This window comes from Mycetomoellerius zeteki, unplaced genomic scaffold (assembly GCF_001594055.1).
Source record: "Mycetomoellerius zeteki isolate Tzet28-1 unplaced genomic scaffold, Tzet1.0 scaffold53, whole genome shotgun sequence".
NCBI classification, from domain to species: domain Eukaryota; kingdom Metazoa; phylum Arthropoda; class Insecta; order Hymenoptera; family Formicidae; genus Mycetomoellerius; species Mycetomoellerius zeteki.
The window spans coordinates 209,402-234,835 of NW_017257534.1; the positions used below are offsets into that span (position 1 = coordinate 209,402).

General features: G+C 36.1%; 1 protein-coding gene across 1 annotated transcript in view; it reads right to left on the bottom strand.

Annotated features, from left to right (window-relative positions):
* LOC108727779 (Fanconi anemia group J protein homolog) overlaps window positions 1-17,746 on the bottom strand; it is a 51,563-nt gene extending 33,817 nt beyond the window's left edge. Inside the window, exons 1-3 of the mRNA XM_018456023.1 lie at window positions 17,381-17,746; window positions 16,580-17,186; window positions 16,122-16,233 (exon numbers count right to left, since the gene is read on the bottom strand). Of these exons, the coding sequence (XP_018311525.1) occupies window positions 16,122-16,233; window positions 16,580-17,185 (718 nt within the window). The 5' untranslated portion in view covers window position 17,186; window positions 17,381-17,746. The remainder of the gene's footprint in view (window positions 1-16,121; window positions 16,234-16,579; window positions 17,187-17,380) is intronic.
* Window positions 17,747-25,434: the final 7,688 nt, after the last annotated feature.

The window sequence follows — 25,434 nt, forward strand, 5'->3', positions numbered from 1 at the left end:
ACGGTATTAAGAGATCGCGATTGGGCGTATTAACATTCGTTGAAATCGGCCTAGAAAAACTTACGATCTGCACAATTGATGGCGCATAATACGGCTGGTGTCTCAATAGAGGACTCGCTCCAACTCGCGCGAGATCGATACCCGGTTCTCGCGATAAATTCTCCTCTCCGTTGCGGAGGCACGCGTTTCTCTCGCATTGCTCTGCTACTTCCTCTCATCTAAAAATCCACCACCCACGACGGAAGCCGATCGTCTCGTCGCGACATAGTGCGGCGACCAGATGAGACGTGGACCGCGAGAAAGAGAGAGAGGGCTGGAGAGCGATGCGCCGATGACGAGAGGGATGAGGATAGTTGGAGGAAGGAGGAAGGGAAGAAGAAGGAAAGCCATACGACGTACTGGTGGTCTCATTAAATGCAGCCTCTCTCGTATAACGCGACTACGTAATGAGAATCGGTTAATTAGAGCCGTGACGCGGGGTGGTTTCGTCGGGCGGTACACACAAATCGCATCACCGTATGCGTATACACCCAACTTACATTTCTATGCGACAGGGGAGAGGGAATATGCGCGCATAAAGTGTCAGAGAACGAAGAACCATCGAAGGGCGAAAAGAGGAGTCGAAAAGCGATAAAGTCGATGGAAAGGTAATACAAACAACTATTAGAAAAAAGCCGTCAAAAAAACATTATTCTGCAATTACGAACGCTTTTTTTTTTAATAGTTGATTGTATTATCTTTCCGTCGACTTTGCCCACTTACGTTAGCCCACTAACATCACGTTCAAAAATTTGTACGCTTCGAAAATTAATCTTGTACATTTCCATACACACACATGCGCACACATATGAGTATATCTTACATATACTTTTAACTCTCTAGATATTTATAATCCTTCTGTCTAATTTTTCCATTTTCCACTAATTTAACCATTTCACTAACATGTTTTACAAGGTTTTTCTTAAAAACATATAAAAGTGAAAATAAGATAAAGTTCATGCAAAACTGTTTATTGTTGTTCAAAGAGTGAGGTTTAAGATGTCATAACAAATTTTGATATACACAGATACCTAGGTACTCATGCATTGACAGAAGAGTTAACAAAATACTTAACGTATATCTTAATAGCGATATTTAATCATTTAAAAAAAATATAATAAATTAAAATATTTCCTCCAATAATTGGATATCACAATAAAATATTTCAAATGTTGTAAAAGCTTATAAAGCATTTGCATCTTCACAAAGAAATAAATAAATGAAAATTTGGTAAAATTTGGAAAATTCCGCTCGATAAAAATTTAATGAATGCGCCAGCGGTGAACGGGTACCGATGTGGTGAAGCCGAGAGATAAGGGGAAGTGGCATAAGCCTCACAAGGAAGTCCTCATCGTTGTCATCGTCGTCGTCGTCGTCGATGAAATGCCGCTCAAGAGCGCATTGGCGCAGATTCCTGGCATTGTTTTCCTCGTTGGCATCGTCGGGAATATCGCGGGCCCGCGAATGGAAGCTGGGGCACGGAAACCCAAACCCGCTTCATTCCACTCTCACCTCCTTTCTCTACCCGTTCGCTTCCACGCGCATTTTTAATTTCACATCGTTGACGACGTCGTCATCATCGTCGTCCTGATATCTCCTTCTGCAAGAGTCACCCTACGCCCGCCCACGATGAGAAGTCACTTCGGCCCCTTGTCTCGTTACGCCTGGATGAAAATCCATCCATGGCGTTACATTACGAACATTTTCGTTGTATAATGAACGATAGTACAACCGTTTACATATCGTGATCGTATCATCGGTGTTATGTTTCATCTACAATTCTTTATTTTCTATATCATTTCTGTATCATCGCATGGTTTGAATATGCAATAATAAGATAATTAATTTGAAATATTTTGGAAACTGCTCGAAATAACTTTGAAGGTTTTTTCCTATTTGTTATAAATAATAATAGCTTTTTTTATAAACTATTCACAGTCATATCTGTGTAATAAAAATGACTCACAATTCTACATAATTTCATTTCATAAATAATTTCAAATAAGAAAATCCTAATTGTCATATATGCTGTATATTTCATGTTTCTTAATACTTTAATATTTAATTCATAAAGGATTTTATATGCAGTATAATCAAAAACCATGTTCCTGTTTGTCTCATGCAATATGGAAATGCGTGCAATAATTTCGTTTCGATATGTAGAATTACAGAATGAAACTCTTTGACGAGTAAGAGGACTCTTTGATGATGAATATCATCACCGATGAATAATGAAGAACGACAGAAGTTGTTAAAGACACGATAGCAGTTCGTTAATGAATTCTGCGACAAGTGGAAAAAGATGTAAAGATAAAATAAATATACACAAAGAGAGAAGAAAGAGAGGCATTGTCATTCAATCGTAAGTGATATTCATTATTTTGTCTAATAAAAAGATCACAAATAGATTTCGCTTCATCACTGTTTTTTTCTTAGTATATAGTAAATATGTAGAAAATAAGAAAAACGAGCTTCTAGTTTCAATTTAAAAAAAATTTGTATTACAACTCATTAAAAATAAAAAGTACCAAACTAAAAATTAAAAAATGTAACAAAGAAATCAACAATAAATATCATAAATGAATATCATTAAAAATGTTTAATATAATGTGAATAATGAAAAATACTTTTTCTCTTTTTTTATATGGTTACTCTTTCCACTTTTTTTTCGCAATTCACCCGGTATGCCGGGTTTGCGTCTCGACTACCTCGTGCCTCAGACATTTCCGGCATTTGTTCGCAGATGGAGCCACGAGTTCCATCACTCTCCTCGCTGATACCAATTGGAGATTGTCGCCTTTTTTTCGCAATTAATCACATACCGGATGGGTCGAGTTTACTTCGCAAAGATGCTCGCAAAGACACACGCTGTGGGAAACAGAGGCTCGATTATTCCAAGGGAGTCTACAACAATCGAGAAGTAGCTACGGGCCCAGTCAGCACAGTGTGTACGACGCGCGGACGACCGCCGCGATCGGCGGCGTTTGTAACGACCAATTAAGAGAATTAAGAGTCATTAATTAGCATTCACTTCCTTCCCGGCCCGTCTGACGCGCGCGCAACGCGAGGAATTCTTTGCGCTGTGGGCGCATTATTGGCTGAATGCTTTCTCGGTACTCGTTTAAGCCGTGGCCGATTCGAACATCGCCTTCGGACTTCCGCTTCAGGCTTCAATAAATCCGACCTTTTTGCCGAAATGCTTGGCAAAACTCCGGGAATACTCTCACCTCGTTTATATACAATTTTACGCGTCGGTTGACGCGTCGTTGACAAAAAAAAATCGCCCCGGAGCACGAGTAAAGACCGTGCGAACCGGAATTCCCATGAAATTAACATTGTCAGTTGACACATTGAGTCAGTTTTGATTTAATTTTTCCCAGAGTCGTCAAACAAAAATATTAGTAGCTAAAGTTAATAACTAAAGTTAGTAACTTTCCGCATATTCAGCTAAACGAAAATTATGTAAAATGCACGCACAAATGTAACATTTCTATATATCATAAACGAAAATATTGCAGCTTTGTATTTGTCATGAAAATTATTTAGATTGAAAGTCCAATCTTTTTGGTAAAACAGCTTAGAAAAGGTAAATGTTTTCAACACAAAAAATTAATTGCAAAAGTTCTTAACAAAATGTTTTCTTTCGTATCTATTTATTTATTATTTATGCTAATGTATATTAAGCCCATGATTTAAATGATGGTGTTCAATCACAAAATTGTGTTGTGTATAACTTTCCAAAAAAATACGTTATTAATACAGCGGTTCTGTCGCATCCCCTGATAAACGTTACGCAGTCGCTGTAAGAAAAGAGAAGGCGGTGAGGTATGAGACATGGTCGCGTAATCCATGTATGCAGGAATAAAGAGAGACAAGAAAAAAGGAGTAAACGAGAGAGAGAGAGAGAGAGAGAGAGAGAAAGGGAGAAAAAGAAATAAAAAGATAAGGAGGGAGGGAAAATGCACGTGCGACAGAGGAGGGGGATGAAGAGAGAACGGGAGGTGGGCGGCATCCTTTGATCTCGCACGCACACACGAGTTGCGCGGGGCAAAAAGGACACGCACATATCTTCCGCAAAAAGACCCATACATATTCATGATTGGCACACGTACGCGCGCACACAGGCGGCTTTTGTTTAACGCCATGTGCACGCATATTGTGCGTGCACATGCACGCTATAAATTTGTATACCCAGGCTAGAGAAGTGCACGGCAGTGCAGAATGCACGGAAGAAGTTTCTGCACTTAACTAAGCGTTCGTGAGTGTACCTTTCTTTCCTGTCTTACCTCCTTCGCCCTCTGTTCCACCTACATTTCATTCTACTGCCGCATTCTCTATTTCTGTGTATGTGTTTGTGCGATGAGAAGAGGAAAGTATTGATAATGAAAGAGCGTGATGAATGTCGGATATCAAAAGTGTATATATTGTCGATAGAGTGGTCTGCTCTTAATACAGAACTCAAATAGCTATAAAATAAACATATAGAGCATTTCGGTATATATATATATATTTAAAAAAACGGTTTTGCTAAAGTACTAAAAATTTTAGCTGGATACAAATCTGAAAATAATTTTACTGGCCCATCAAAATAATTCTATATAAGATATTTAAGAAAGAATATATGCTTTTTAACTTATTTTTACTTATAGTCTCCCTTTTAGATGTCTCTTCTTAAAGCAGTTGTTAGAATGTCAAAAGCTTTTATAGTCATGCTAGTCTTATTGTCATCATGCTTGAGCATTCTGCATAATTATTCTGATAATCAAATAAAATTATTTTTAGATCTGTATCTAACTAGAATTTTAGATACTTCAAACCGTTTTTTTCGTGAACCGGGGACAAAAGTAACAGGGTACAGTAGTAACATCGTTAATATTTCTTAAACTATACAGATATATGTATGTGGTCGCGTGATAAAATTCTATAAACAGATAGGCATTGAATCGTTCGTTACATGCTGATTTTCGCGGAACGTGCACGAGTGCAGGAGCAAAAGTTACTTTTTTCATGCATCAAATAACTTTCATTGCGTGTACAAAATTTAAAATATTTTTTTTTGTTTATAACAAAGGTATAATGTATTATCTTAATATGTTTAAATGATTATCTGTGTTGATGTTTTTCACATTTGAGTTGATTTTTATCTAGGTTTTTATTTAAAAAATTTACTATGAATCATAAAATACCATTAGGGGATAATAGTAACATGTCTGGGGTCAGTTAATCAGTAACGTTACAATTGTCCCCGAACTTACTGATTTCATTTTAGTATTGTTTTGTACAATATTATTTGTACTTTTCTTCATAGAATGACGCTAACAAAAAAAACGTAAGATTAAAAAAAAATTATACAAAAAAGTGTCTTTATACAGACATTTGAAGAGGTTATAAAGGATCTGTCATCCATTCGTGTAGCCACAAGAAAGAGTAGATATGACTTATGTTGTGTATTTCTGGCAATATTGTTTTCTATGTTATGCATTTTCATGACGCTAACAAAAAAATACAAGAGGGAACAAAAGAAAAAAAGGTAAAAGAAGTATCTTTATAAATATATAAACAGGCATTGAAGAGGTTAAGGATCTGTTATTCATTCGTGAGATTACAAAAATGTAAGTATGTGTTATGTATCTCTGACAATGTTATTGTTTTCTATATTTGTATTTTTTTTCGTAGAATGCCACGAACAAGGAAACGTAAAACGGAACGAGGCACAAAAGAAATGTCTTTATATGAACAGGCACTTGAAGAGGTTACAAAGAACAATTTGTCCATTCGTGCGGCTGCAAAAAAGTATGACTTGTGCCATGTATCTCTGATGAGATATAAAAAAAGAAAGATTCTGCGAATGAGAAAGGTGACACAGAATTCTCTGTTACTATGGGATATAAAAGCTACAATAAAATTTTTACTACAGAACAGGAAAAGATCATGATAAATTATATTAAAAGCTGCCGAAATATGCTACGGTTTTTCGCCTAAAGAAATTTGGCGATTGATTTATGAGTTAGTCAAAAAATATAATTTGAAGAGACCTCCTCAATGGGACGAACTACTGGGACTCTAACCGGTCATGATTGATTTTCTTCTTTCATGAAGAGCAATTCTGAATTATCAATAAGATGTCCACAACCTAGTCTTTCTAGAGCTACGAGCTTTAAATCCTACAAATGTAAATTGATTTTTCGACAATTTGGCAAAAGTGTTAGATAGAGATCATTTTGAAATTACTAAGGACATATATAATGTTGATGAAACTGGTGTGACTACTATCCAACGACCTAAGAGAGTTGTAGCAAAGAAAGGGACGAGACAAACTGGAGCTCTGAAATCGGCGGAACGTGGAACACTAGTTACGGTTACTGTAGCAATTACTGTAGAAATGCTATAGGAAATTCTATTCCTCCTATGTTCATTTTTCCGCGGCTTCGGTATCGAGAATATTTTGTGATAGATGGTCCTGTAAGATGTATCGGAGCTGGTAATGCCAGATGGATGCAGGAAGAATTCCTCATATTTTTGAAACACTTTCAAAGTTATACTAATTCATCAGTGAATCATAAAGTTTTACTCTTGCTTGATAATCACTCTTCACACATTTCTATACAATCCTTAGATTTTTTTCTGCAAAGAAAATGGTATTGTAGTTCTTTTATTTCCGCCGCATTGTTCGCATAAATTGCAGCCCTTAGATCGTTCAGTATATGGTCCCTTCAAAAAAACTGTCAATTCTGCCTGTGATAATTGGATGAGAAGTAATCCGGGAAAAACAATGACCATATACAATGTCCCAGGAATAGTAAAAACAACTTTGCCTCTAGCGCTCATCCAAAGTAATATTCAGGCAGGATTTAATTGTACCGAGATTTTTTCATTTAATAGAGATATATTTAGTGAGTTAAATTTCGCGCCATCATATGTTACTGATAGAATGTCTGAATCAAATATTCTACATTCTTATCTAAGTTTACAATCTACGAATAATGGTACTGAACCTCAAACATCATTCATCGAAAATGAAGTTTCTCTTGAACATCAGATATCCACAAACACTGACAATGAAAGCCAAAGATTGCCGATTATATTTAATTTTGTTGTTCCGCCTATTGAAACAGCCAAGACTAATACAGAATTCCAACAAGGATTCAGACAATGTTACTGTATTTTCCTCAGAAAATATTAGACCATTTCCCAAAGCTCCTCCTAGAAAAACAACACGACAAAGGAAAAGAAAGAAAATCAATTATCTACACAGATACGCCAGCAGAAAAAGAAACTATACAGATTAAGTATGAAGAAAAACAAACGAAAAAAAAAATTTACAAAGTAAACCAAAGAAGTCTAATACTGTTAAAAAACAAAAAAAGTAAATTTTTATACGTTGTTCCTTTATATTTTAATTTTATACTTGTTAGAGGGAAAGTACTTTTTTCGTTTTGTCCTTTTCATAAATTTTATTATCATTAAGTATAATGCAGTACCTACATACCTATAGTAAATACATATGATAATAATACATAAATAATAAATGTTCATAATTATATATATAAAGAGTTTTATTAATAAAACCAATAAAATATCCATTATTTTATTTATAAATAATGTGGTACAATTGTCCCTCTCTACAGTTACAATCCCAAGGGTTGGGACGGTTGTAACAAAATTCCTCATAGTCTTTAAATAAACATAACTTTTTTTCTAGTTACATTGAAAAATTGAATCAAAGAAAATTTTGTACCTAAATAAATTCTGCATCTAAAGGTATATACTTTTTTAATGTAAATATTATATTTTTTAACTGTTATAACACTTCAAAGTCAAAATGTTACTTTTGTCCCCAGTCTGCCCTACTAAACATATTAAATTTCTTTCCTAATAACAAAAAAACACATTAGAAAACCTATATGAAAGATACGATTCGTTTTAACTCAAAATGCATGGTTAATCATTATAATTTTTGTACTATAATATTTTATTAATTATTAATTTTACTCAATTAAATCGTGTGTTTGTGCTGCTGATAAAAAAAATGGCAAATCACTTAGACATTATTTAAGAGACGACAACAAGTATGTTGGCGTCGATTGGTGAAACGGTGGCGGGCGATTTCCGACACGCCCGGAGGCGCCTGGCGCCCGCGATTTACCTGCGAGAAACATTTCCGCTCGAACGAAAAGCGCCCATATCGAAGTTCTACACAATCGATTCCACGTGAATTACATTGGGGAATGCGCAGCCGAATTCACTCAACGAACATGTTTCGCGAGTTCACGCTCGCTTTAAATTATCTTGGCGCTAAGAGACCAACATAATTTATTTTCGCACGTTTTTTTATTATCTATATTAATATTAGAAAAGAACCTCAAAAAGTTTGTGTAAAATAAATTTAAATTATGAAAATTATTTATTATTTATAACAATTATACACAAAACAGTGTAACATGTTAGGATGCTTTAAGAATTCAATGAAGTATCAAAGAAATCTAAACTGAGGATTATAAATTGCAAGAATTGTAAAAAAAAATCAAATTAGTGCTTTATAATGAAATACATAAATTAAAAAAAAAACAACAAATGTAAAGCAATATACCAAAGAAATAAGTTAAGAGATGTTTTTCCTAGCCCGTCCAATTTGCACGTCAGAAAATTGAATAAGCGGATGAAATTCTGAAAGCCGAGAACCGAAGAGTCAAGATTGTCTATTCTGCAGTCGGAATATCCGGAATCGTTAGCGGAATCCTGGAAATTCTAAAAGGGACGATTCCAGGACGCCGGGCAGTCTTGCCGAGCATGTGAAATTATGTAAGATCGCGAGTCGTTTGGAATTCGCAAGGGCGGCGCTTTTTGAATCGCGGATCCTTTCTTAGAAGGAGGTGAATCGTCGTGACTTCTATCGACCAACCGCCGATCGAACGACCGTGCAATCGCGACCATTCGATCGCGAACTCCTCGCTACTGAATTAAATTTAAAAATTGTAAGCCTTCTTCGTAATTTTTCAATTCGTTCAAAAACTTGCGATTAATTATATCGTCTATTAATTTCCTATGAATAATTTAATTATTTTTCAATACCATCTTAATTTTTCTTCATTGCGATCGATAATGGCATTCGCGCAAAGCAATTTTCTAAAATCGATTGGCAGCCGTGCGAAAATGTGAGATGTTTACCGGAAGCAACTGGGAACACCGTCACGGAACGAGCCGCGGCAGAAGCGGGGGATACAGAAGAGACGACGCGAGAGAAGGAAGAAAGGGGGCCAATATAAAAGAAAGAGCGCGGAGGGGAAAAGGGATACCATGGACCACCCGAGAGAGAGGTTCAGGACTGGTTGGGAATCGACGGCGCACGCCGTATTCCTTCGGGGGGTCCTTATCTTATTCGCTTACTCGGGGACCATTCGGAATCAGCGAGATCTGTCCGCGGACCTTTCGCTTCCCAGCATCATATTATCGGTACAACTATATTTTTGTGTGAGATCAATCCTAGATACACACATACAAGAGACACTTTCTTCATGTCAGGATTTTGTCATTTCTCACGAAGCTTTACCCTCAATTTGAAGTTTCAACTTTCAAGCATTAATCAAGCGATAAATCAGCCAAACTTTTTTCTTGTGAAAAAAAAAAAAAAACAGTCCTTTCGTACCAGTTCTTCGATTCGACCGAACCGTCATCGCGATAGTTCGTAAATAACCGAGACTCATTAGCCGCGGAATCAATTTCGCCGAACGCCGCGGGTTTATTATCGCTCGCGGATAACACGCCGAATGTTTTACTTGTCGAATATCTTAGCCGCGCGCGCGTTGGCGCTTCGATAATCCTTTACCCTGGAATTCGGGGCCGAAGTGCATAGCCATCGAAGGAAAAAGACTCCAACGAAGGGATTTAAAAAAAAAGGCGTGGGGAGGAAGGGAGAAAGTGGGAGACTCTCATTGTGAGAAGGGTATACGTGTACGCGGGAGACGTGAGATCCGTTGGACCCGCATGCGGACCTTATTGTGTCCCGAAAGGGCATATACAGTAGGTACCTTAATGTCGGCACGGATGAAAGCGTGGGCCCTCCTTTGTCTTTTGCTCGCGAAGCTGCCACAGCAAGTAACGTGCTCTGCGGGTAGCCCTGCACCATTCCAGGACTACCGTTCCAGGTTTCTATCTTTCCCTTTCCAATCCCCTTTCCTTTTCTCGCATATCTCGCGAGTCGCGAAGAAACGTATAAAAAAGTGAACGGTAAAGAGTTTCGATACTCAATTTTAGAATCAAATTTAAAAGGTTATTTTTACCCAAACGAGGCGTCACTACTTTATACCTCGATGGACATCCAAAAGACGCGAGAGAGAGAGAGAGAGAGAGAGAGAGAGAGAGAGAGAGAGAGAGAGAGAAACATCCAAAAATAGAGAATTATTCTATATCGAATTAAGTTTACATCGCTGTAAAATTGTTCATATAATTATTAATTGCTATTGTTAGATGAAGTAAAATTTACATTACATATTTTCTGATGATTACGATAATTAAAAAAAAATTTATGTTAAACCAATACGTGATTTAACGACAGCTGCCCCCTTTAAAAGCCACCCAGATACCCAGAAGAGAACACGAGAACACAGATCGTGCAAGAGCGAAACAGCACGATCAGCGAGCTCCTTCTGGGAAGAGTTCTCGGCGATGGTACCACGGTTGGTACCTTCGGCATAAAAGGCGGATCCCCAACGCATTATTAATGTCAGGACGTCACAGGGCATGTAGCTGCATATTCCGTTGAAGTTGCATGCTGAGGCGCAAAGACAATTCGCGGCGACGACGACGAAGACAACGATAACGATGACGACGATGACGACGACGACAGGCTGCCAACGGGGACACAATATATAATTCCGCGTTCGCCGATAATTATTATGACTTCCCAAGTTTCCTGCCGCACAATGGGTCTCGTCGCTGCCGGTTATTTCGAACTTATCCTTCCCGTGGCCTCCTCTCCGAACCCCCCGGATAGAGGCGAACCTGTCTCCACGTCGTCGTCTTCTGCTGGTAATAAAGTGACATTAGCCGGCATGCGATTTCGCGATAAACTTTCGAAATTTATTCGTCCAACCCTCTCGATGTCCCTTCCCCTCCTACCAACGACGCAGCGCATCACGCTCCTCCGTTCTACGAACGATTTAAGTTTTTCGAATTCTCCAGTAAATGTTACGTCAAACTAATCAGGCTGGCACGTAAAACATGCGACTCGCGAGTCGCACGAGCCCGCCAAACAAAGTGGCCGCAGGCTGAATCCTTAAGTTTCGCATTTTCCTTCTATCAACACCTCTCCCTCTTGCAACGAATACGTATATATATTCCAAGTTTATACATGTCGTTGTCTTTTCTTTCTATTTCCCGAACTTAGAAATGGAATATTTTTCTGTTGAACCGCGCTACAGTTTAGACGTCTATTCGATTTTAATTACGTCTCCAAACAGATTAATTGTATGTTGAATAAAGCTAATGTAAATATCGAAAAAAATATTCGGCGAGCCAACGGCAACGGCGGTATTGATTAAACCGCGACGTTAGAAAATTCTCTATTCCCTTTCGAGGACCTAATTTATGCGGCTCTCCAACGAGCTAAGTTTACAGTTTGGCGGCTAGCAGTACCACTCGACCTCCGGCAGAGCGTGACAGCGCCAGGTTTAAAGCATAAAGCAAATTATAACTGGGAAAAGCAGGATGTCGTGCAAAGCGACACACCTACGCATGTATCCCTTCTACATGTACACGAAAATCGCTATCATGACTAATTCCCATCGAGTCGCTCCATTCTGATTTGCCTAATTAGGGATGCGTATCTACGAACTAACAATCAGAACGTATCGTAAATGACAGCTAATTGTCTACGTAATATTGTCAAGAACATAAATTTCATTTAACGCAACGCGTAAAGTGCCATTATATTTTTATTCAAACATGAGAAATATATTTCCTTTTAGAAGTACAGAAATTACGATCTAAATTCTCATAATATTACAGAAAATAAATTAAAATCACAAGTGTTCAAAATCTATACTTTCTACTTTCTTTCTTTATCTACAATTAACGTATATATTCATCTATTTGCTATTTATCATAGCAAAATAAATCGATTTCTATGTCATTCGATGCTATTGCCCTGCATAATATGCATGTAACATTGTTCAACGACAATAAAAAGCGATGATATGTTCAACGAGGGAATTCTTGAATACTGAAACTGCTTTGATCGTCTCTTAGTAAAAGCATTGTTAAAGAAAAAGAACCTTCGCGTGCCTGGTAATTTTCGATTTGTGACGCGATGTCACGAGGACGAGACTCGGGGGGGGGGGGGGGGGGGAACGGTTCGTGCTGTCCTTCCCGGTATTCCTGGAGACGTTCTGTCCGTCCTACGTCGTCCTCGCGGACTCTGACGTTGCTCACGCAAATTTGACGTTAACATCGCGGAACATTTAATTCGTCGCTCGTGCAGCTCGAAATGGCACGCGATCGTCGAATACGTTCCAGCCTCATTGTCGCGATATGCACTTTAGTTGATGTTATAAATGATCGGGACATGGCTCGGTATCGAAGTATACAGGTAAATTCGACTAACCTTTCACGGAATTCAATCGTATAATATAAAGACAGAAAATATTTTCCTAAAAGCATGTCACTATCTGAAAACAATCCCAATTTAAATAAACGAATAAATTTGAAAAGTATATAACTTTGACTTCACAACTCACGACACAATTGTCTCTCGATCGGTCGACATTCGCTTACAAGAAACGCGATGTCACATTAAGATAGTATTGTGTACACAATAAATTATTATAAGTTTGCAAACGATTCTTAAATTAGTTGCTACCTTGAAGAAAACTTTGAAAACTATAGCCACGGAAATGCATTTCCGATAGAATAAATAGTGACATGGATCGTCGATGAGTAATAGATCTCGTGAACGAAATACGACTCCATTAAGATGGGGTTAAAATCAAGAAAACTATGTATCAGCAAAACAGTGAACGATTTCATTAGACTTGCGATTGTATGTGTTACGAGAAATATCATCTTAAATAATGTGCACAATCTAAAAATTTGAATGAAACTATAATCATGTCATATTTTGATTCACTTATATGTCAGAAAATTTTTTACAAACTCAAGCTCCAAGACTCTATACATATATGATAATTAAAACGCCATAGAGTTAAGCCTTACGCACAATAAAAGACATATTAGAAAAATAGGAACAAATATTAACTATTAAAAAAAAATTAGGAATGAAGATTAAAAACGTATTGTACGTGTTTTTTTTAACAAAATGGAAAAAATATAACAAAATTACAGATTCTTCTATAATGTATTTGAAAGTTATATCTGTAAAAAGTTTAACAGCAACTTAGAATCTAGAAATATATAGAAATCTTATATAGAAATTATTCAATAAGAAGTAGAAATGTTTTTAAAGAATGATTAAGATAAAATGAGAAAAATTTTATTTAAGCTATAAAATTGCTTTGTCAAATAAAAATATCGAAATGTTTTACATATACAAGGAAAAAATAATTTTGCTAAAGTATCTAAAAATTTAGCTAGATAAAGATTTGAAAATAATTTTGCTAGATTATCAAAATAATTATGTAAAACGTTTAAGCTTTGATTACAAGGCTACAAAAAGTTTTAACATTTTATCAATTAGTTTGAGTGTTTTACATAATTATTTCTATGGCCCAAGTAAAATTATTTTCAGATTTGTATTTAGCTAAATTTTTAGACTCTTCAACAAACTCATTCTTCTCATGCATACAATACATATTAATTTTTATATGAAAAATATAAATTTCCAGTCACTCTTAGCAGAGACTAGACACCTGATATATCCTTAAATGTGACGCATAATGAAAATACAAATAAGATACAAAATATTGTTACGCGAAAGATACTTGTATGCTTATTTATATTATATTATTGTATATCACATTTTTTAAGATCTCTATTCCTAACTTCTTTATTTCAAATGTTTTATTTTATTCCTATTCCCCTAATATTTCTTCTATTGTGCGCTCTGCTTTGTGTAAAATGCTGTGCAGGTCATATTATTGGCTGCATTTGTTCAAAAGCATAGATGCCAATATCTTATCGCTATAGATAGATAGAATAATGTGTACAAAAGCGACCATTGGACGCCCGACATTGAACGAAAATATATTCTCGGTGCATTATACTAACGAAAGACGATTATGCTTGGCCGCTGTTTTTCGTAGGCTGGTACGACCGAGGACGGTACGGGACATCGCGCATTGCAAAGGCAAATCTAATTGTTTAGAAATTGCACGGATCGCAAACAATTAGCTGCATGCACGCGTGCAGAGCCGAAATTACCGGCGACTCCATGATCGTAAGGATTATTACGACGGTGCACATAAACGGTTGAATAATTTAAATTAATATCATAGCTAAGAAACCGCTAACGATCGAAATGACTTTCTTGGCGAGGAAACGAGAGTCTCCTTTCCACCTATAGTTAAATATGTTCAAAATCTCCCATTCGGCGCAATAACGTGGTGATTTTATACATGAGAATTGATCGCGCAATATTTACGATCCGCAATTAACTTTTATAAGCTCTTTTTCGTTAAAAAAAATTCACATAAATTAAACGTTTACAAAGCAATTTTTAATTTCGGCCGCATTAACGAGTTAACCGCAAAGGTTCGCGGTGGATAAATCTGCCATTTAAAGCAAGGATGTTCTTTCAATACACGTTACGTCTACACGCAAAGAACCTCGCACTAATTATATGGAAAATTGGGGTCTCGGCGAAATGAATTCGTTTTCACGTATGTTGTTAGCTTATAACGTGATAAACGAAAGCCATAATAAATACAAGCCTCAGTAATGAATAATTCTTGACTTGTAGTGTAACTCTACTATAACTCAAGTCCTATCCATTATCGAGCTTTGTGTGTATTACATCTTTTATTAATTATATTATATAAATATTAAATAACATTGAAAAAAAATTTACTAAATCTCAATACAAATTTTTTTTTAACAATACCTACTAACTTAATATTTACTTACAGTAAATATTTACTCAATAAAAAATGTGATAATTAATATGGTTCTTGTACTAAATAAATATATATTTACATTAAGTAAATATTCAGCTAATATTATTTAAATAAATATTTATTAAAATTTAGTACATTTTTCTCTAACAATAAACAAAAAAGTGTACAATAAACATGAAAACAAACTCATTTCACCCAATTTTCTATATAATTAGTGCAGAGTCTCTTATTTATAAAATACATAGAATTTTTCGAATCGATTTGTTATATTAAAAAACAAGATGTAATAATAACATTAATATGTGAAATAAAGATTGTGATTGAGCTAACGATCCGACGGACGTAACAAATAGCATAACATCACGTCGAGAAATTATCCGAAAAAATTTATAGTTTTGACGAGATAAGTAAGTAAAACATCGATAAACTTCGGGGGAAATTTTAATAAGAACGATGCTTTACCGCGAAGCGAAGGAGAGCGCGATAGGTGACGGCTTGATTTCCCTAATTTTCCAAATTTGTGCGACAGTTAAAAATCCAATGAGAGCGATGAGTGGGTATGTGTACACGTGTTACAGCGAGGCAAAAGTCGCTAGAACGGTTGACATTAACGACCGACCGTCACGAGACGCCACACGACGACGAAACGAGATTTTCGCGAAGCTCCTCGATAAATCTTGGGGACAGACATAATCGCGGCCGCGGAAAACGCTGCACGAGCACGATTGGTAGGAAATTAATGAATATCATATGATGAATCGCGCGGAAGCATGCATCATTCAACTCTCTAAGCGCGCACGTGGATTTTTAACATAATTTGATGTGCAAACTAATTTATTTTTTGTGTAATTAAGAATTCGTATCTCATAATCATGTAACTATGAAACGCAATAATTTTGTTAATGACTAGAAAAATTTCGCAACAATTTTGATAATGCGATGATCTAAATTCTAATGTTTTTGTTTTAATTCTTGATATGCATTTAATATATAATAATATTCGTGTTCTAAACTCACCACTGCACTGCTCTTGCCATGCCAAAGCTGCGCAGAGAAGCGCCAGAGTCTTACCGCTGCCAGTAGGGCTTTCCAAAAGACAATTCTGCTCTTTAGTACATCCTAGAATGAGCTGCACACACAATTTTCAACATAATTAACCTCCATTTATAATGTGATCATTATATTTTTACTCCTTCCGTCTGCAATCTGATTCTCTTTTGTCAACCTCAAATTTTTTTTGTTTCAAACTTTCAAAAAATGTGGAAAAATTAAGCATTATTTTTCAACATCTCTACTACATTACCAAATAATTTTTTTAACTCAAATGTTATTTAATATTAAAATTTGAACAAAAATTATGGTGAAAATTTGAGTAAAATTTCACTTGTGAAAAAAAACTTAGATTGCGCGCAGAAGGCTAATAAAACTATGATAAAAGAGCAATGACATTAATTTAACTATATAATCATACTCACCTTATTCATCACTGTTATTTGACATGAATATGGCTTAACAGGAAGTTTGACTCTGGTTCCAGCAATCATTATATCATGTTGTATTCCAACTTGAGGTGGTGAATCGTCTTTCTTGGGAAAATTAAAATTGATCTCATCCTCACTATAGCTTAAATCTGAACTTTTTGAATTATTTCTCATTAGCTTACGTCTTTTGTTAGGTGCTTCTATCACCTTTTTCCTCCAGCCACTACATTCATATGAAGTACTACATTCAGGGAACATGTTTAGTGGATCAAAAGTTGATTTATTCCAATTAAACATTGATTGATTCTTATAAGAAGTATCATTATTAGGAACATTATCAACAATAATATCTTCGTCACTTAAATCATCTGATATATCATGTTTCGAATTATACTTGGAAGTATCTGTCATGCTATTCAGAATGCTGGTTGTTCCATGACTTATTACATTTGTATATTCTTCTGTGCTTTTCCATATATTCGGTGACAAATCAATGCTATCATCATCATCTGATATTTCTATTAGATCAATGTGTGTATTTTGTGACAGTTGTGGCCCACTGCCGTTTCTGTTTAAAGATAACCTCGATTGCCTCTTCATGCTGAAAGAATATGAAAACCATTAAATAACGAACAAAACTTAGAAGCTTTTGTCGAGCATATCTAGCAACGCGAAAAGTTTTCGAAAGCTAAATCTAAGCGTCAGTCGAGGCAGGTTTATGACACCACGTTCATGCTTAGATCATCAAGCTAACCTATAAAAACGTTTGTCTCGTGACACGTGGATGCTGCCTACCTTGATTCTCCGAGTCACTCTCGGCTTTGAGCAACGCGCATATAAACGATCCTATCACAGTAACGATGATGCAAATCATAATCATCAATCAACACCTGTAGAACGTAACGCATGCGGCCTTGCCATAAACACGGCACGTATGCTTCCTAACCTCGCAGATACTCGTTCGCTTCTACGTCTCCAAATCAATGAATTCTTTTATATCGAATTTTCTTTCATTACTATTTACCGCATAAATAACATTGTGCGATGACTATTCGAAAACAAACATTTCGTGTCTCAAAACTCCATCGCACTACGAAACGAACAAATGATCAAAACATTACAATCCCGGCAGCGAGGCCACGTGACTCGTTTAAACGCGCATTCATACACTTAAGGCGCGCGCCTGTCGCGCGTCATTTCATAAATATTTACTCGACGTCGTACAAAAATGTTCAAATAGCATGAGACAGTACTTTAATAATATTTACGATACGCTTGTTGTTTACGGTTCGTCATCTCCGCGTTTAAAAGTTTTCTGCAGTTTTTATGTTTTACCTGGAATAGTCGAAAATATATAGACATGTATACATACATGCATATGTATATCGCCCAATGTCATTTCCACACAAAGAACGATTTTGCTGAAGTATTTAAAAATTTCGGTACAAACTTGAAAAGAATTTTATTAGACCATCAAAATAATCATGTAGAAATTGAATTTAAGCATGATGAGCAATATTGTAAAAGATTTTAACATTACAGCAACCAGTGGCGTTTTTTCGTCATGCAACAAGACGCAACCACGGCTGAAGCTCTTATGATCCCTAAAGACGAAGATAGCCTTAGCTGTGGTAACTTCTGGTTGGATAACGAAAAAATGCCCCAGTTTGACTGTCCTACACAATCATTTTAATAGTCTAACGAAATTATTTTCAGATTTATATCTAAATTTTTTTAATCAGCAAAACTGTTTTTCTTTTTCATATATCAAGAAAAAATTGAGTTCTCCTGAACATTTAGGGAGCTAATTTCCAGCAAGAGATGACATAGCTAGGCGATACAAAATGACACTATGTTTAACACAATGCTCTCCAACAACGACACAACACGACACAGGTTTACATAGCCAAAAAGGGTGCTTTTCAGCGTATACAAGCGACATAATGTACGATTTCGTGCTTTTCACCTATTACACAAGTCGACACAATCGACACAATCGTACACAGCTAAAATGCTGTGTCGTCATTTTATATTACTTCGTGATATCAAATTTTTACATTTCATTATCATTATTTTTCTGTATAGGAGTAATATTTCAATAAGAAGTTTCAAGATTATATTTGATAATATTTTGATATGCGTGTATGAAACCTTTTTCTTTATTTATCACTATGATGGTGCATGAAGCCTAAACAACGTTTCAGTTTCAAATCGACACAATATATGACTGTGTTCCGTTGTTAGAATTGAAGCTTGTGTGTCAAATACATGGCTATTCATCATCAATCATTTAGAAAAGATAAAAGGTTTCAAAGCGTTGCAAAAATTTAACGGTCCTTTTAATCTCTAGAGGACCGGAGGCCCCTTTAGGAACTCGACAGTGGCGCCATCTTTTTCGCCACTCAACCCCATGATATTGACACAAAAGTTCTAGCCCTTAAAATAAAAAAGTCGATCAAAAACATGTCGGTCCTCAGAAGGTCAAACAACAAGTTACTTTAGACTTTAGTATATAACTCTGTGTTTAATTGCGCCACTTAGCTGGAAAGCTTCCTTAATCGCTAAAAAAATCCAAAAAGACATCCGGAGCCGAGGCGGGATATATTTTCAAAAGCATTAAATTTCGATTTACATGTCTCTCGAGTTTCAAATATTGGAGGCCTAGCGTTAAAGCCGACGACGTCGGTTGGAATCAAGACTCATGACAGGCGCGCGCGCGGAATACAGAAGGCTGTCGCTGCCCTTGGAGTAGCTCTAACTTTGCCGACGTGAATCCTTATCAAATCGTATCCGAAATTCCCACGCGCGCACTCACGCACACGCGACTTACACGCGGGGTACTCCGCGTGCATATCGGGAGCGTGAACCGGGTAGGCTCCGTCACGTATGCGCCAGACATGAAATTGCTTGCTTGTACCTCACTTTCAACTCACGTGCCGTACCAAACAGTTTCATTGGCTTCTTGCACTTTCACACAGTTATGATGGAGATCTTAACGATCGCGCCGACGTAGAATGAAACATATTTGTCGAGGAAACGCAGCATCCTCGGCGTGTTTCCTCCGTCGTTAACGAGATGCTTCGAGATATTTTTCTCACGTTCTGCAAATGTACATGTGAACAAGGTAAATACACGTATATAACACGATAAGGCATTACATTTGTCGTACGACAAATTTTTCAACCGTGTTGATTGGTTATAGAATAGAGATATTCGACAATTTCTCTGTCATGTAATAGTTTATTAACACATTTAAAAAATTTGGTGTACGACAAATGTAATATCACGTGCGTACAGCAGTATACAGCCTTGGACAAAAGAATGACGCACTTACAATTTTCTCGCATTTTACTAAAAGTTATACAGGGTGTTTCCAAATTAAATGGCAAAACTTCGGGAGCGTGTAGAGGAGTAAAAAACTAAGAAAAAAAGTCCTATAGACATATGCTCCTTTTTGCTTTGTTTCGCAGGAAATCACGAAAAAAGAAAAAAATATATTTAATTTATTATTTTAATTATTTTATTTATAAACTTTTTAATGAAGATTTTGTTCGAAATGTGCACCTCTTGCAGCAATACAAGCATTGCATCTGTCAAACACGGCTCTTGTAGCAGCCAGGCACTGTTCTTGCGATATTCTGTTCGCTGCAGCTACGATACGATTTCTCAAATGTTGCTCTGATTGAATAGGCGAAGAATAAACTTCTTGCTTCAGAGTACCCCATGCATAGAAATCTAATGGCGTTAAGTCGGGCGAACGAGTTGCCCAATGTACTGCTCCTCCACGTCCAATCAGGGCGAAAAGAAATCTCGGAGAGGTTTTCGACCGCGCATTTTAAAGTGTACGTATGGGGCTTTAAATCAGTGTTTGAATCTTTTGTCTACGATATTTTATTCCTAAGTTACATAAAATTGAAAAATACGATATCTTTGCAATATTTTTGTCTTACTTTAAAGCGCTGCAATTCAATGAAACATCAGTAAACAAAATTTAATATGAAAGTGTCTGAAAATAGGCTTCCTAAGCTTCAAAATGCTTTTTGAAAAAAATTTGTTTACGAAAAACGATAATTTTTCGCAAAGATATTTTATATTATGTGAAATTTTATTGTGTAAAAACTTACTTTTTCTAAAATGTTTTTTAACTTTGAAATTAAAAAATATATGGAAAAAAGACAAAAGAGAAAAAAACGTTTATTATAATGTGCTTGATGCGTATAAATTTTTTCAAATTTTTTTATTAAAGACTTTATTCGATCATCAATTTTACAAAAGTTTGTACGCAATAAAATTTCACGTAATAAAAAGTACGATATCTCTTTGCGAAAAATTATCGTACAAATTTTTTTCAAACAGCATTTTGAAGCTTAGGAAGCCTACTTTCAGATACTTTCATATTAAATTTTGTTTACTGATGTTTCATTGAATTGCAGCGCTTTAAAGTAAAACAAAAATATTGCAAAGATATCGTACTTCATTTTTCAATTTTATGTAATTTAGGAACAAAATATCGTAGACAAAAGATTCAAATACCGATTTAAAGCCCCATATTTACACTTTAAAATGCGTAGTCGAGAACCTCTATGGGATTTCTTTTCGCCGAGATATATAACTTTTCGTAAAATGCGAGAAAATTGTAAGTGCCTTATACTTTTGTCCAAGGCTGTATATACTATTATATATAAATCATCACAACCACAGTTGCCACTTTTGGTTCTACTATTTCGATTTACGAAGACAACTTTCCTGCCGAAGATCCCTGCACTATTCTGACGGCGCGGCGATCAATTATCTCTCGAAATTGTCTTGATTCCTCTTTTGTGCTTTTTTGACAGAGATTCATTCGAAAAGCTTCCTCTTTGGTCAAAAAATCTTAACCGAAGAGGTAGAGCAACCACGGTCAAAATATAAATTATTACACCCGAAATATCGCGTTTTGTTATCCCAACGAAGTCTTAGTCAACGAAGGTTCGCGCCGTTCACGGAAATTTACTCGCTGGACCGTGAGTTATGCATACTCAGGGTGATACTCATAAAACATGCCGAAGGGTTCGCCGAGTTATTATGGCGAAACGCGGCAAATTGCGTGTAACACCCTTCGTCTCAATCAGACGACGCTGAATTAAATTTGGGCGCTAAAAGCATGGTCGATCGATTCTCTCTTGGACGTCTTCCCTGCGCCCATCTCAATCTTTTTTCCTCTTGTATCGAATTATGACTTTAAAAAATAAATCTTTGTTTACATCTTTTTATTTATTACACGGTACTTTTTCTTCTTCTCGTAATTTATCTCTAAAAACTGAAAAAACTTATTAAGTACATATAGATTAAAAAAAAATACAGCTTATTGTAAGGACAAGGCACGCAATTCTATTAATGCGGCATTTCAATAAAGCCACCGAAGGAATGGATCCGAGACGAACATAAATACTCTTTGCGGAAACGTTGCCAAAATATTTTCTACCCAGCTATAAAGGCGGTCCCTTCGAAAATAGGGGTACTAGGGGAAACGGCGAGCAGAGTATATGCACAGTTCTTCGCACGGGGGATCCCGTATCTCGACTTCATATTTCGTGGTCATCCCCCCCTTCCCCGTGTGAATCCACGACAGTGGTCCGCGTCCGTCTCTGACCGCGGATTACGAAGCACGGCATAGAAAAAGAAAAAGAAAGAGAAAGAGAAAGGGAAAATATGAAATATAAATAAAACATATTCTTACCAGCGGCAAGTGCAATAAAAATGCGGGGAGATCAAGAGGGATGCACGAGGAATACGAAATGGGATCTCTTTCTCCCCGGAATCCCCCACTCGTTCACCCACTCGCTTCTTTTCACTCGGACTTGTGTGTCCTTTCCGTTGTCCCTTCTACCGTTCCCTCCCTTACCTTCTTCCCTTCCGCCGTTGTTGCTGCCGCGCCCATATTCGTGGCTGCACGACCGTGAAGCCGCGGCGCAGCGGTGATTGCCGGACAGAAGCTGAAATATGCCCTTATTTCGGGACAGGCCGCTTCCCTGTATTTACGATGGCACAATGGGCCCATCTCTCATCCGCGGCGCGGCGCGCGGCTCCAGCGCCGACGTTTCATCCCCCGTGCCCGTCGCCGCGCCCTCCAAGCTCTTCTTTCGGGGACACTTTTCGTAATGCGCATAATTTGTCCTCGCTATAGCACCAGCTCAAATTTGTGGAAGAAATCCGTCACAGTCGGCGCGGACGATAAAATTGCCATGATATCAATTCGAGAGCCTGACACGCGAACTCTGTTTTTTAACATTACATTTTTAGTGTATATCTATATACAGTGAGTGCAAAAAGTATTCGTACAGAGAAAATATTTGTTAAAGAAACTTTATTTTTAAAAAGCAAATATTATCCAGCGAGAAATGAGTCATTGAATTGATGTCGAATCAATATGATGATTTTAACGTCAATTCGACATTTAATTGACGATCATTTCTTGCTGGGTAATTAACAATTTATTCATAAAGAATAAAATAGTCTGTATGTTTCTTAAAATTATATCTACTAAAAAGATGTGTATTAATTATAGAAAATATATCATCTGAAAAATATGTGAAAATTAAAAATTGTATCGTGTGGATGCTCAAAAAGTATATCCGTACAGTCGAGGAATTTAGCTTCTAAAATCAGAAATACATGCGAAGCTCGTTTGTTTATGTTAGAACAGAATGTATTCATTGTATAAAATTGCTAATTAATGTTTATTTTTTACAAATAAGACTTTTTTTAAAGAAAATTTCCTTGTACGAATACTTTTTGCTCTCACTGTATGTCTACAGTAGTACATCTACGTATATATATCGAAGATAGATACTTTCTATTCAAGAAATAATTTAAATAACAGATATCGTTTATTTAAAAAATAATTGTCTGGTGATATATATATATATATATTACGCTTATTTAGCATAGAACTCTGCACTAATCATATGGAAAAAATAGTCAAATCAGCTGTGATATTTTGTAGCTTATGAGATACTGAGTCTTCATAAGTACAATCATAAAAAATTAACAGATTTTGCTGTAATACCATTTGAAAATTGCTATTTTGGAGTCTAATTGTATTGAAAAGTATCTTTATCTCTCCTCATCTTTTACATATTTAACTGTATAAATGATTATACAACTAAAAACTCAAACTGTGAATTGTAAATAAATGTACTTTTCAGTATGATATTAGATACAAATTAACAATTTCCAAATTGCACTATAGCAAAATTTGTCTATTTTTATAGTTATGTCCATAGAGACTTTTAATCAGCATCTCATAAGCTATAAAATATAACAGTTTCAATTTAACTAAAACTACTTTATTCATATGATTTATAATGCGGGATCTTTTACTCCTTTTCGCGAAGGATAATTTTTTACCTAGATTTAATATCATTGTCGCATTTCTCGCTAAAATCAACTTTTTTGAGAATACTTTGAATCTCTTGGTTAAAACCACTAAATAAATCCGTTTTCTGAAAAACGTGTTGTCGAAGTACACGACCGTCAACAACGCGCTTTCTGTCACAATGACGCTGCATCCGCTGATACGAATGTGTGTAATCGCGGAGGGAACGTCCGTGGTATGGCAAACAAGACAATAAACCGAATAAACGGCTGCCCGAACTTAATTAAGGAGTGGCTGGTGCATCCACGCGAATCGCACCGTCATTTCTTCGTCGAGCTTTATCGGCGAATGCTTATCTATCAGCGGTGCGATAAGATAAGAAGAGCTGCCTGAAGGGAGTTTAGGATAGTCATCTCTTGGACGAACACCAAACTTCTGCAATTCCACGTTTTACGCGGGGGGTGGACGAATCGAGTGTAGCGATGGGAAGAAACCGAGGTTGCTCATCCGGTCACGTAAAACTTATATACTTTATACAGTTTATACCATTATTTTGAAGATTGATCTACTGCTTTTCATTGTAATTTTGTCACAGTTTTATTTATGTAAATAATCTCTGAGCGTACAAATATTTTTCTCTAAATTTTCTTTAACATGATGACCGATCGACCAAAAGGACCCCGCACTAATTATATGGAAAATTAGATCCTGGTGAAATGAGTTAATTTTCACATATAATGTAAAACTTGTGCTCACAATAAAGCTTTTGTGCTCATTTTTAATACACCAAAAACTAGTTATTATTGAATTTTGTATTTATGACATCTTTTGCTCGCCACATTATATACGAAAACTAACTCACATTTCACCAGAACCCAATTTTTCATATAATTAGTATGGAATCCTCTATTACAACTGAATTGAGATTTGTGTATAAATAACGTCCACTAATCATACAGCGCTATTCTTAATAAAAAAACTAATAATAAGTCGAAAAGTCCTCTACCATTTTGCAATAGTTAACGAGATATTAATTTCTAAATATCGCCGAATAAACGGATAAAATCGATATATTATATAAGACAATTTTGAAATATCTTTCCATGTTCTTTGTGAAATATTTTGAACTCTTAAAAATATCTTAAAGCTGTCTTATACGTCGATTTTAGACATTTTGCTCATTAGGTAACTAAAAAAAATGTTGCGAAAATTGCAAAATAGTAGACTTTTCGTCTCATTGTCAGTTTTTTTATTAGGAATAGCACTATATGATTAGTGGGCGTTATTTCAGTTACATCTCGTATACAAAAGACAGACAAGTTTTCTTGGAAATATCGTGGTATAATATCATGGTATAATTTACACTTTAATAAAGTTATTGTTATTATTATTGTCATATATTGTCACAAATTTTTCTTTATATCTCGCTCGCGCGAGGATATCGAGTCCATCGCTAGCCATATGCGACCGCCTCCACTCTTAGAGCAGTGAG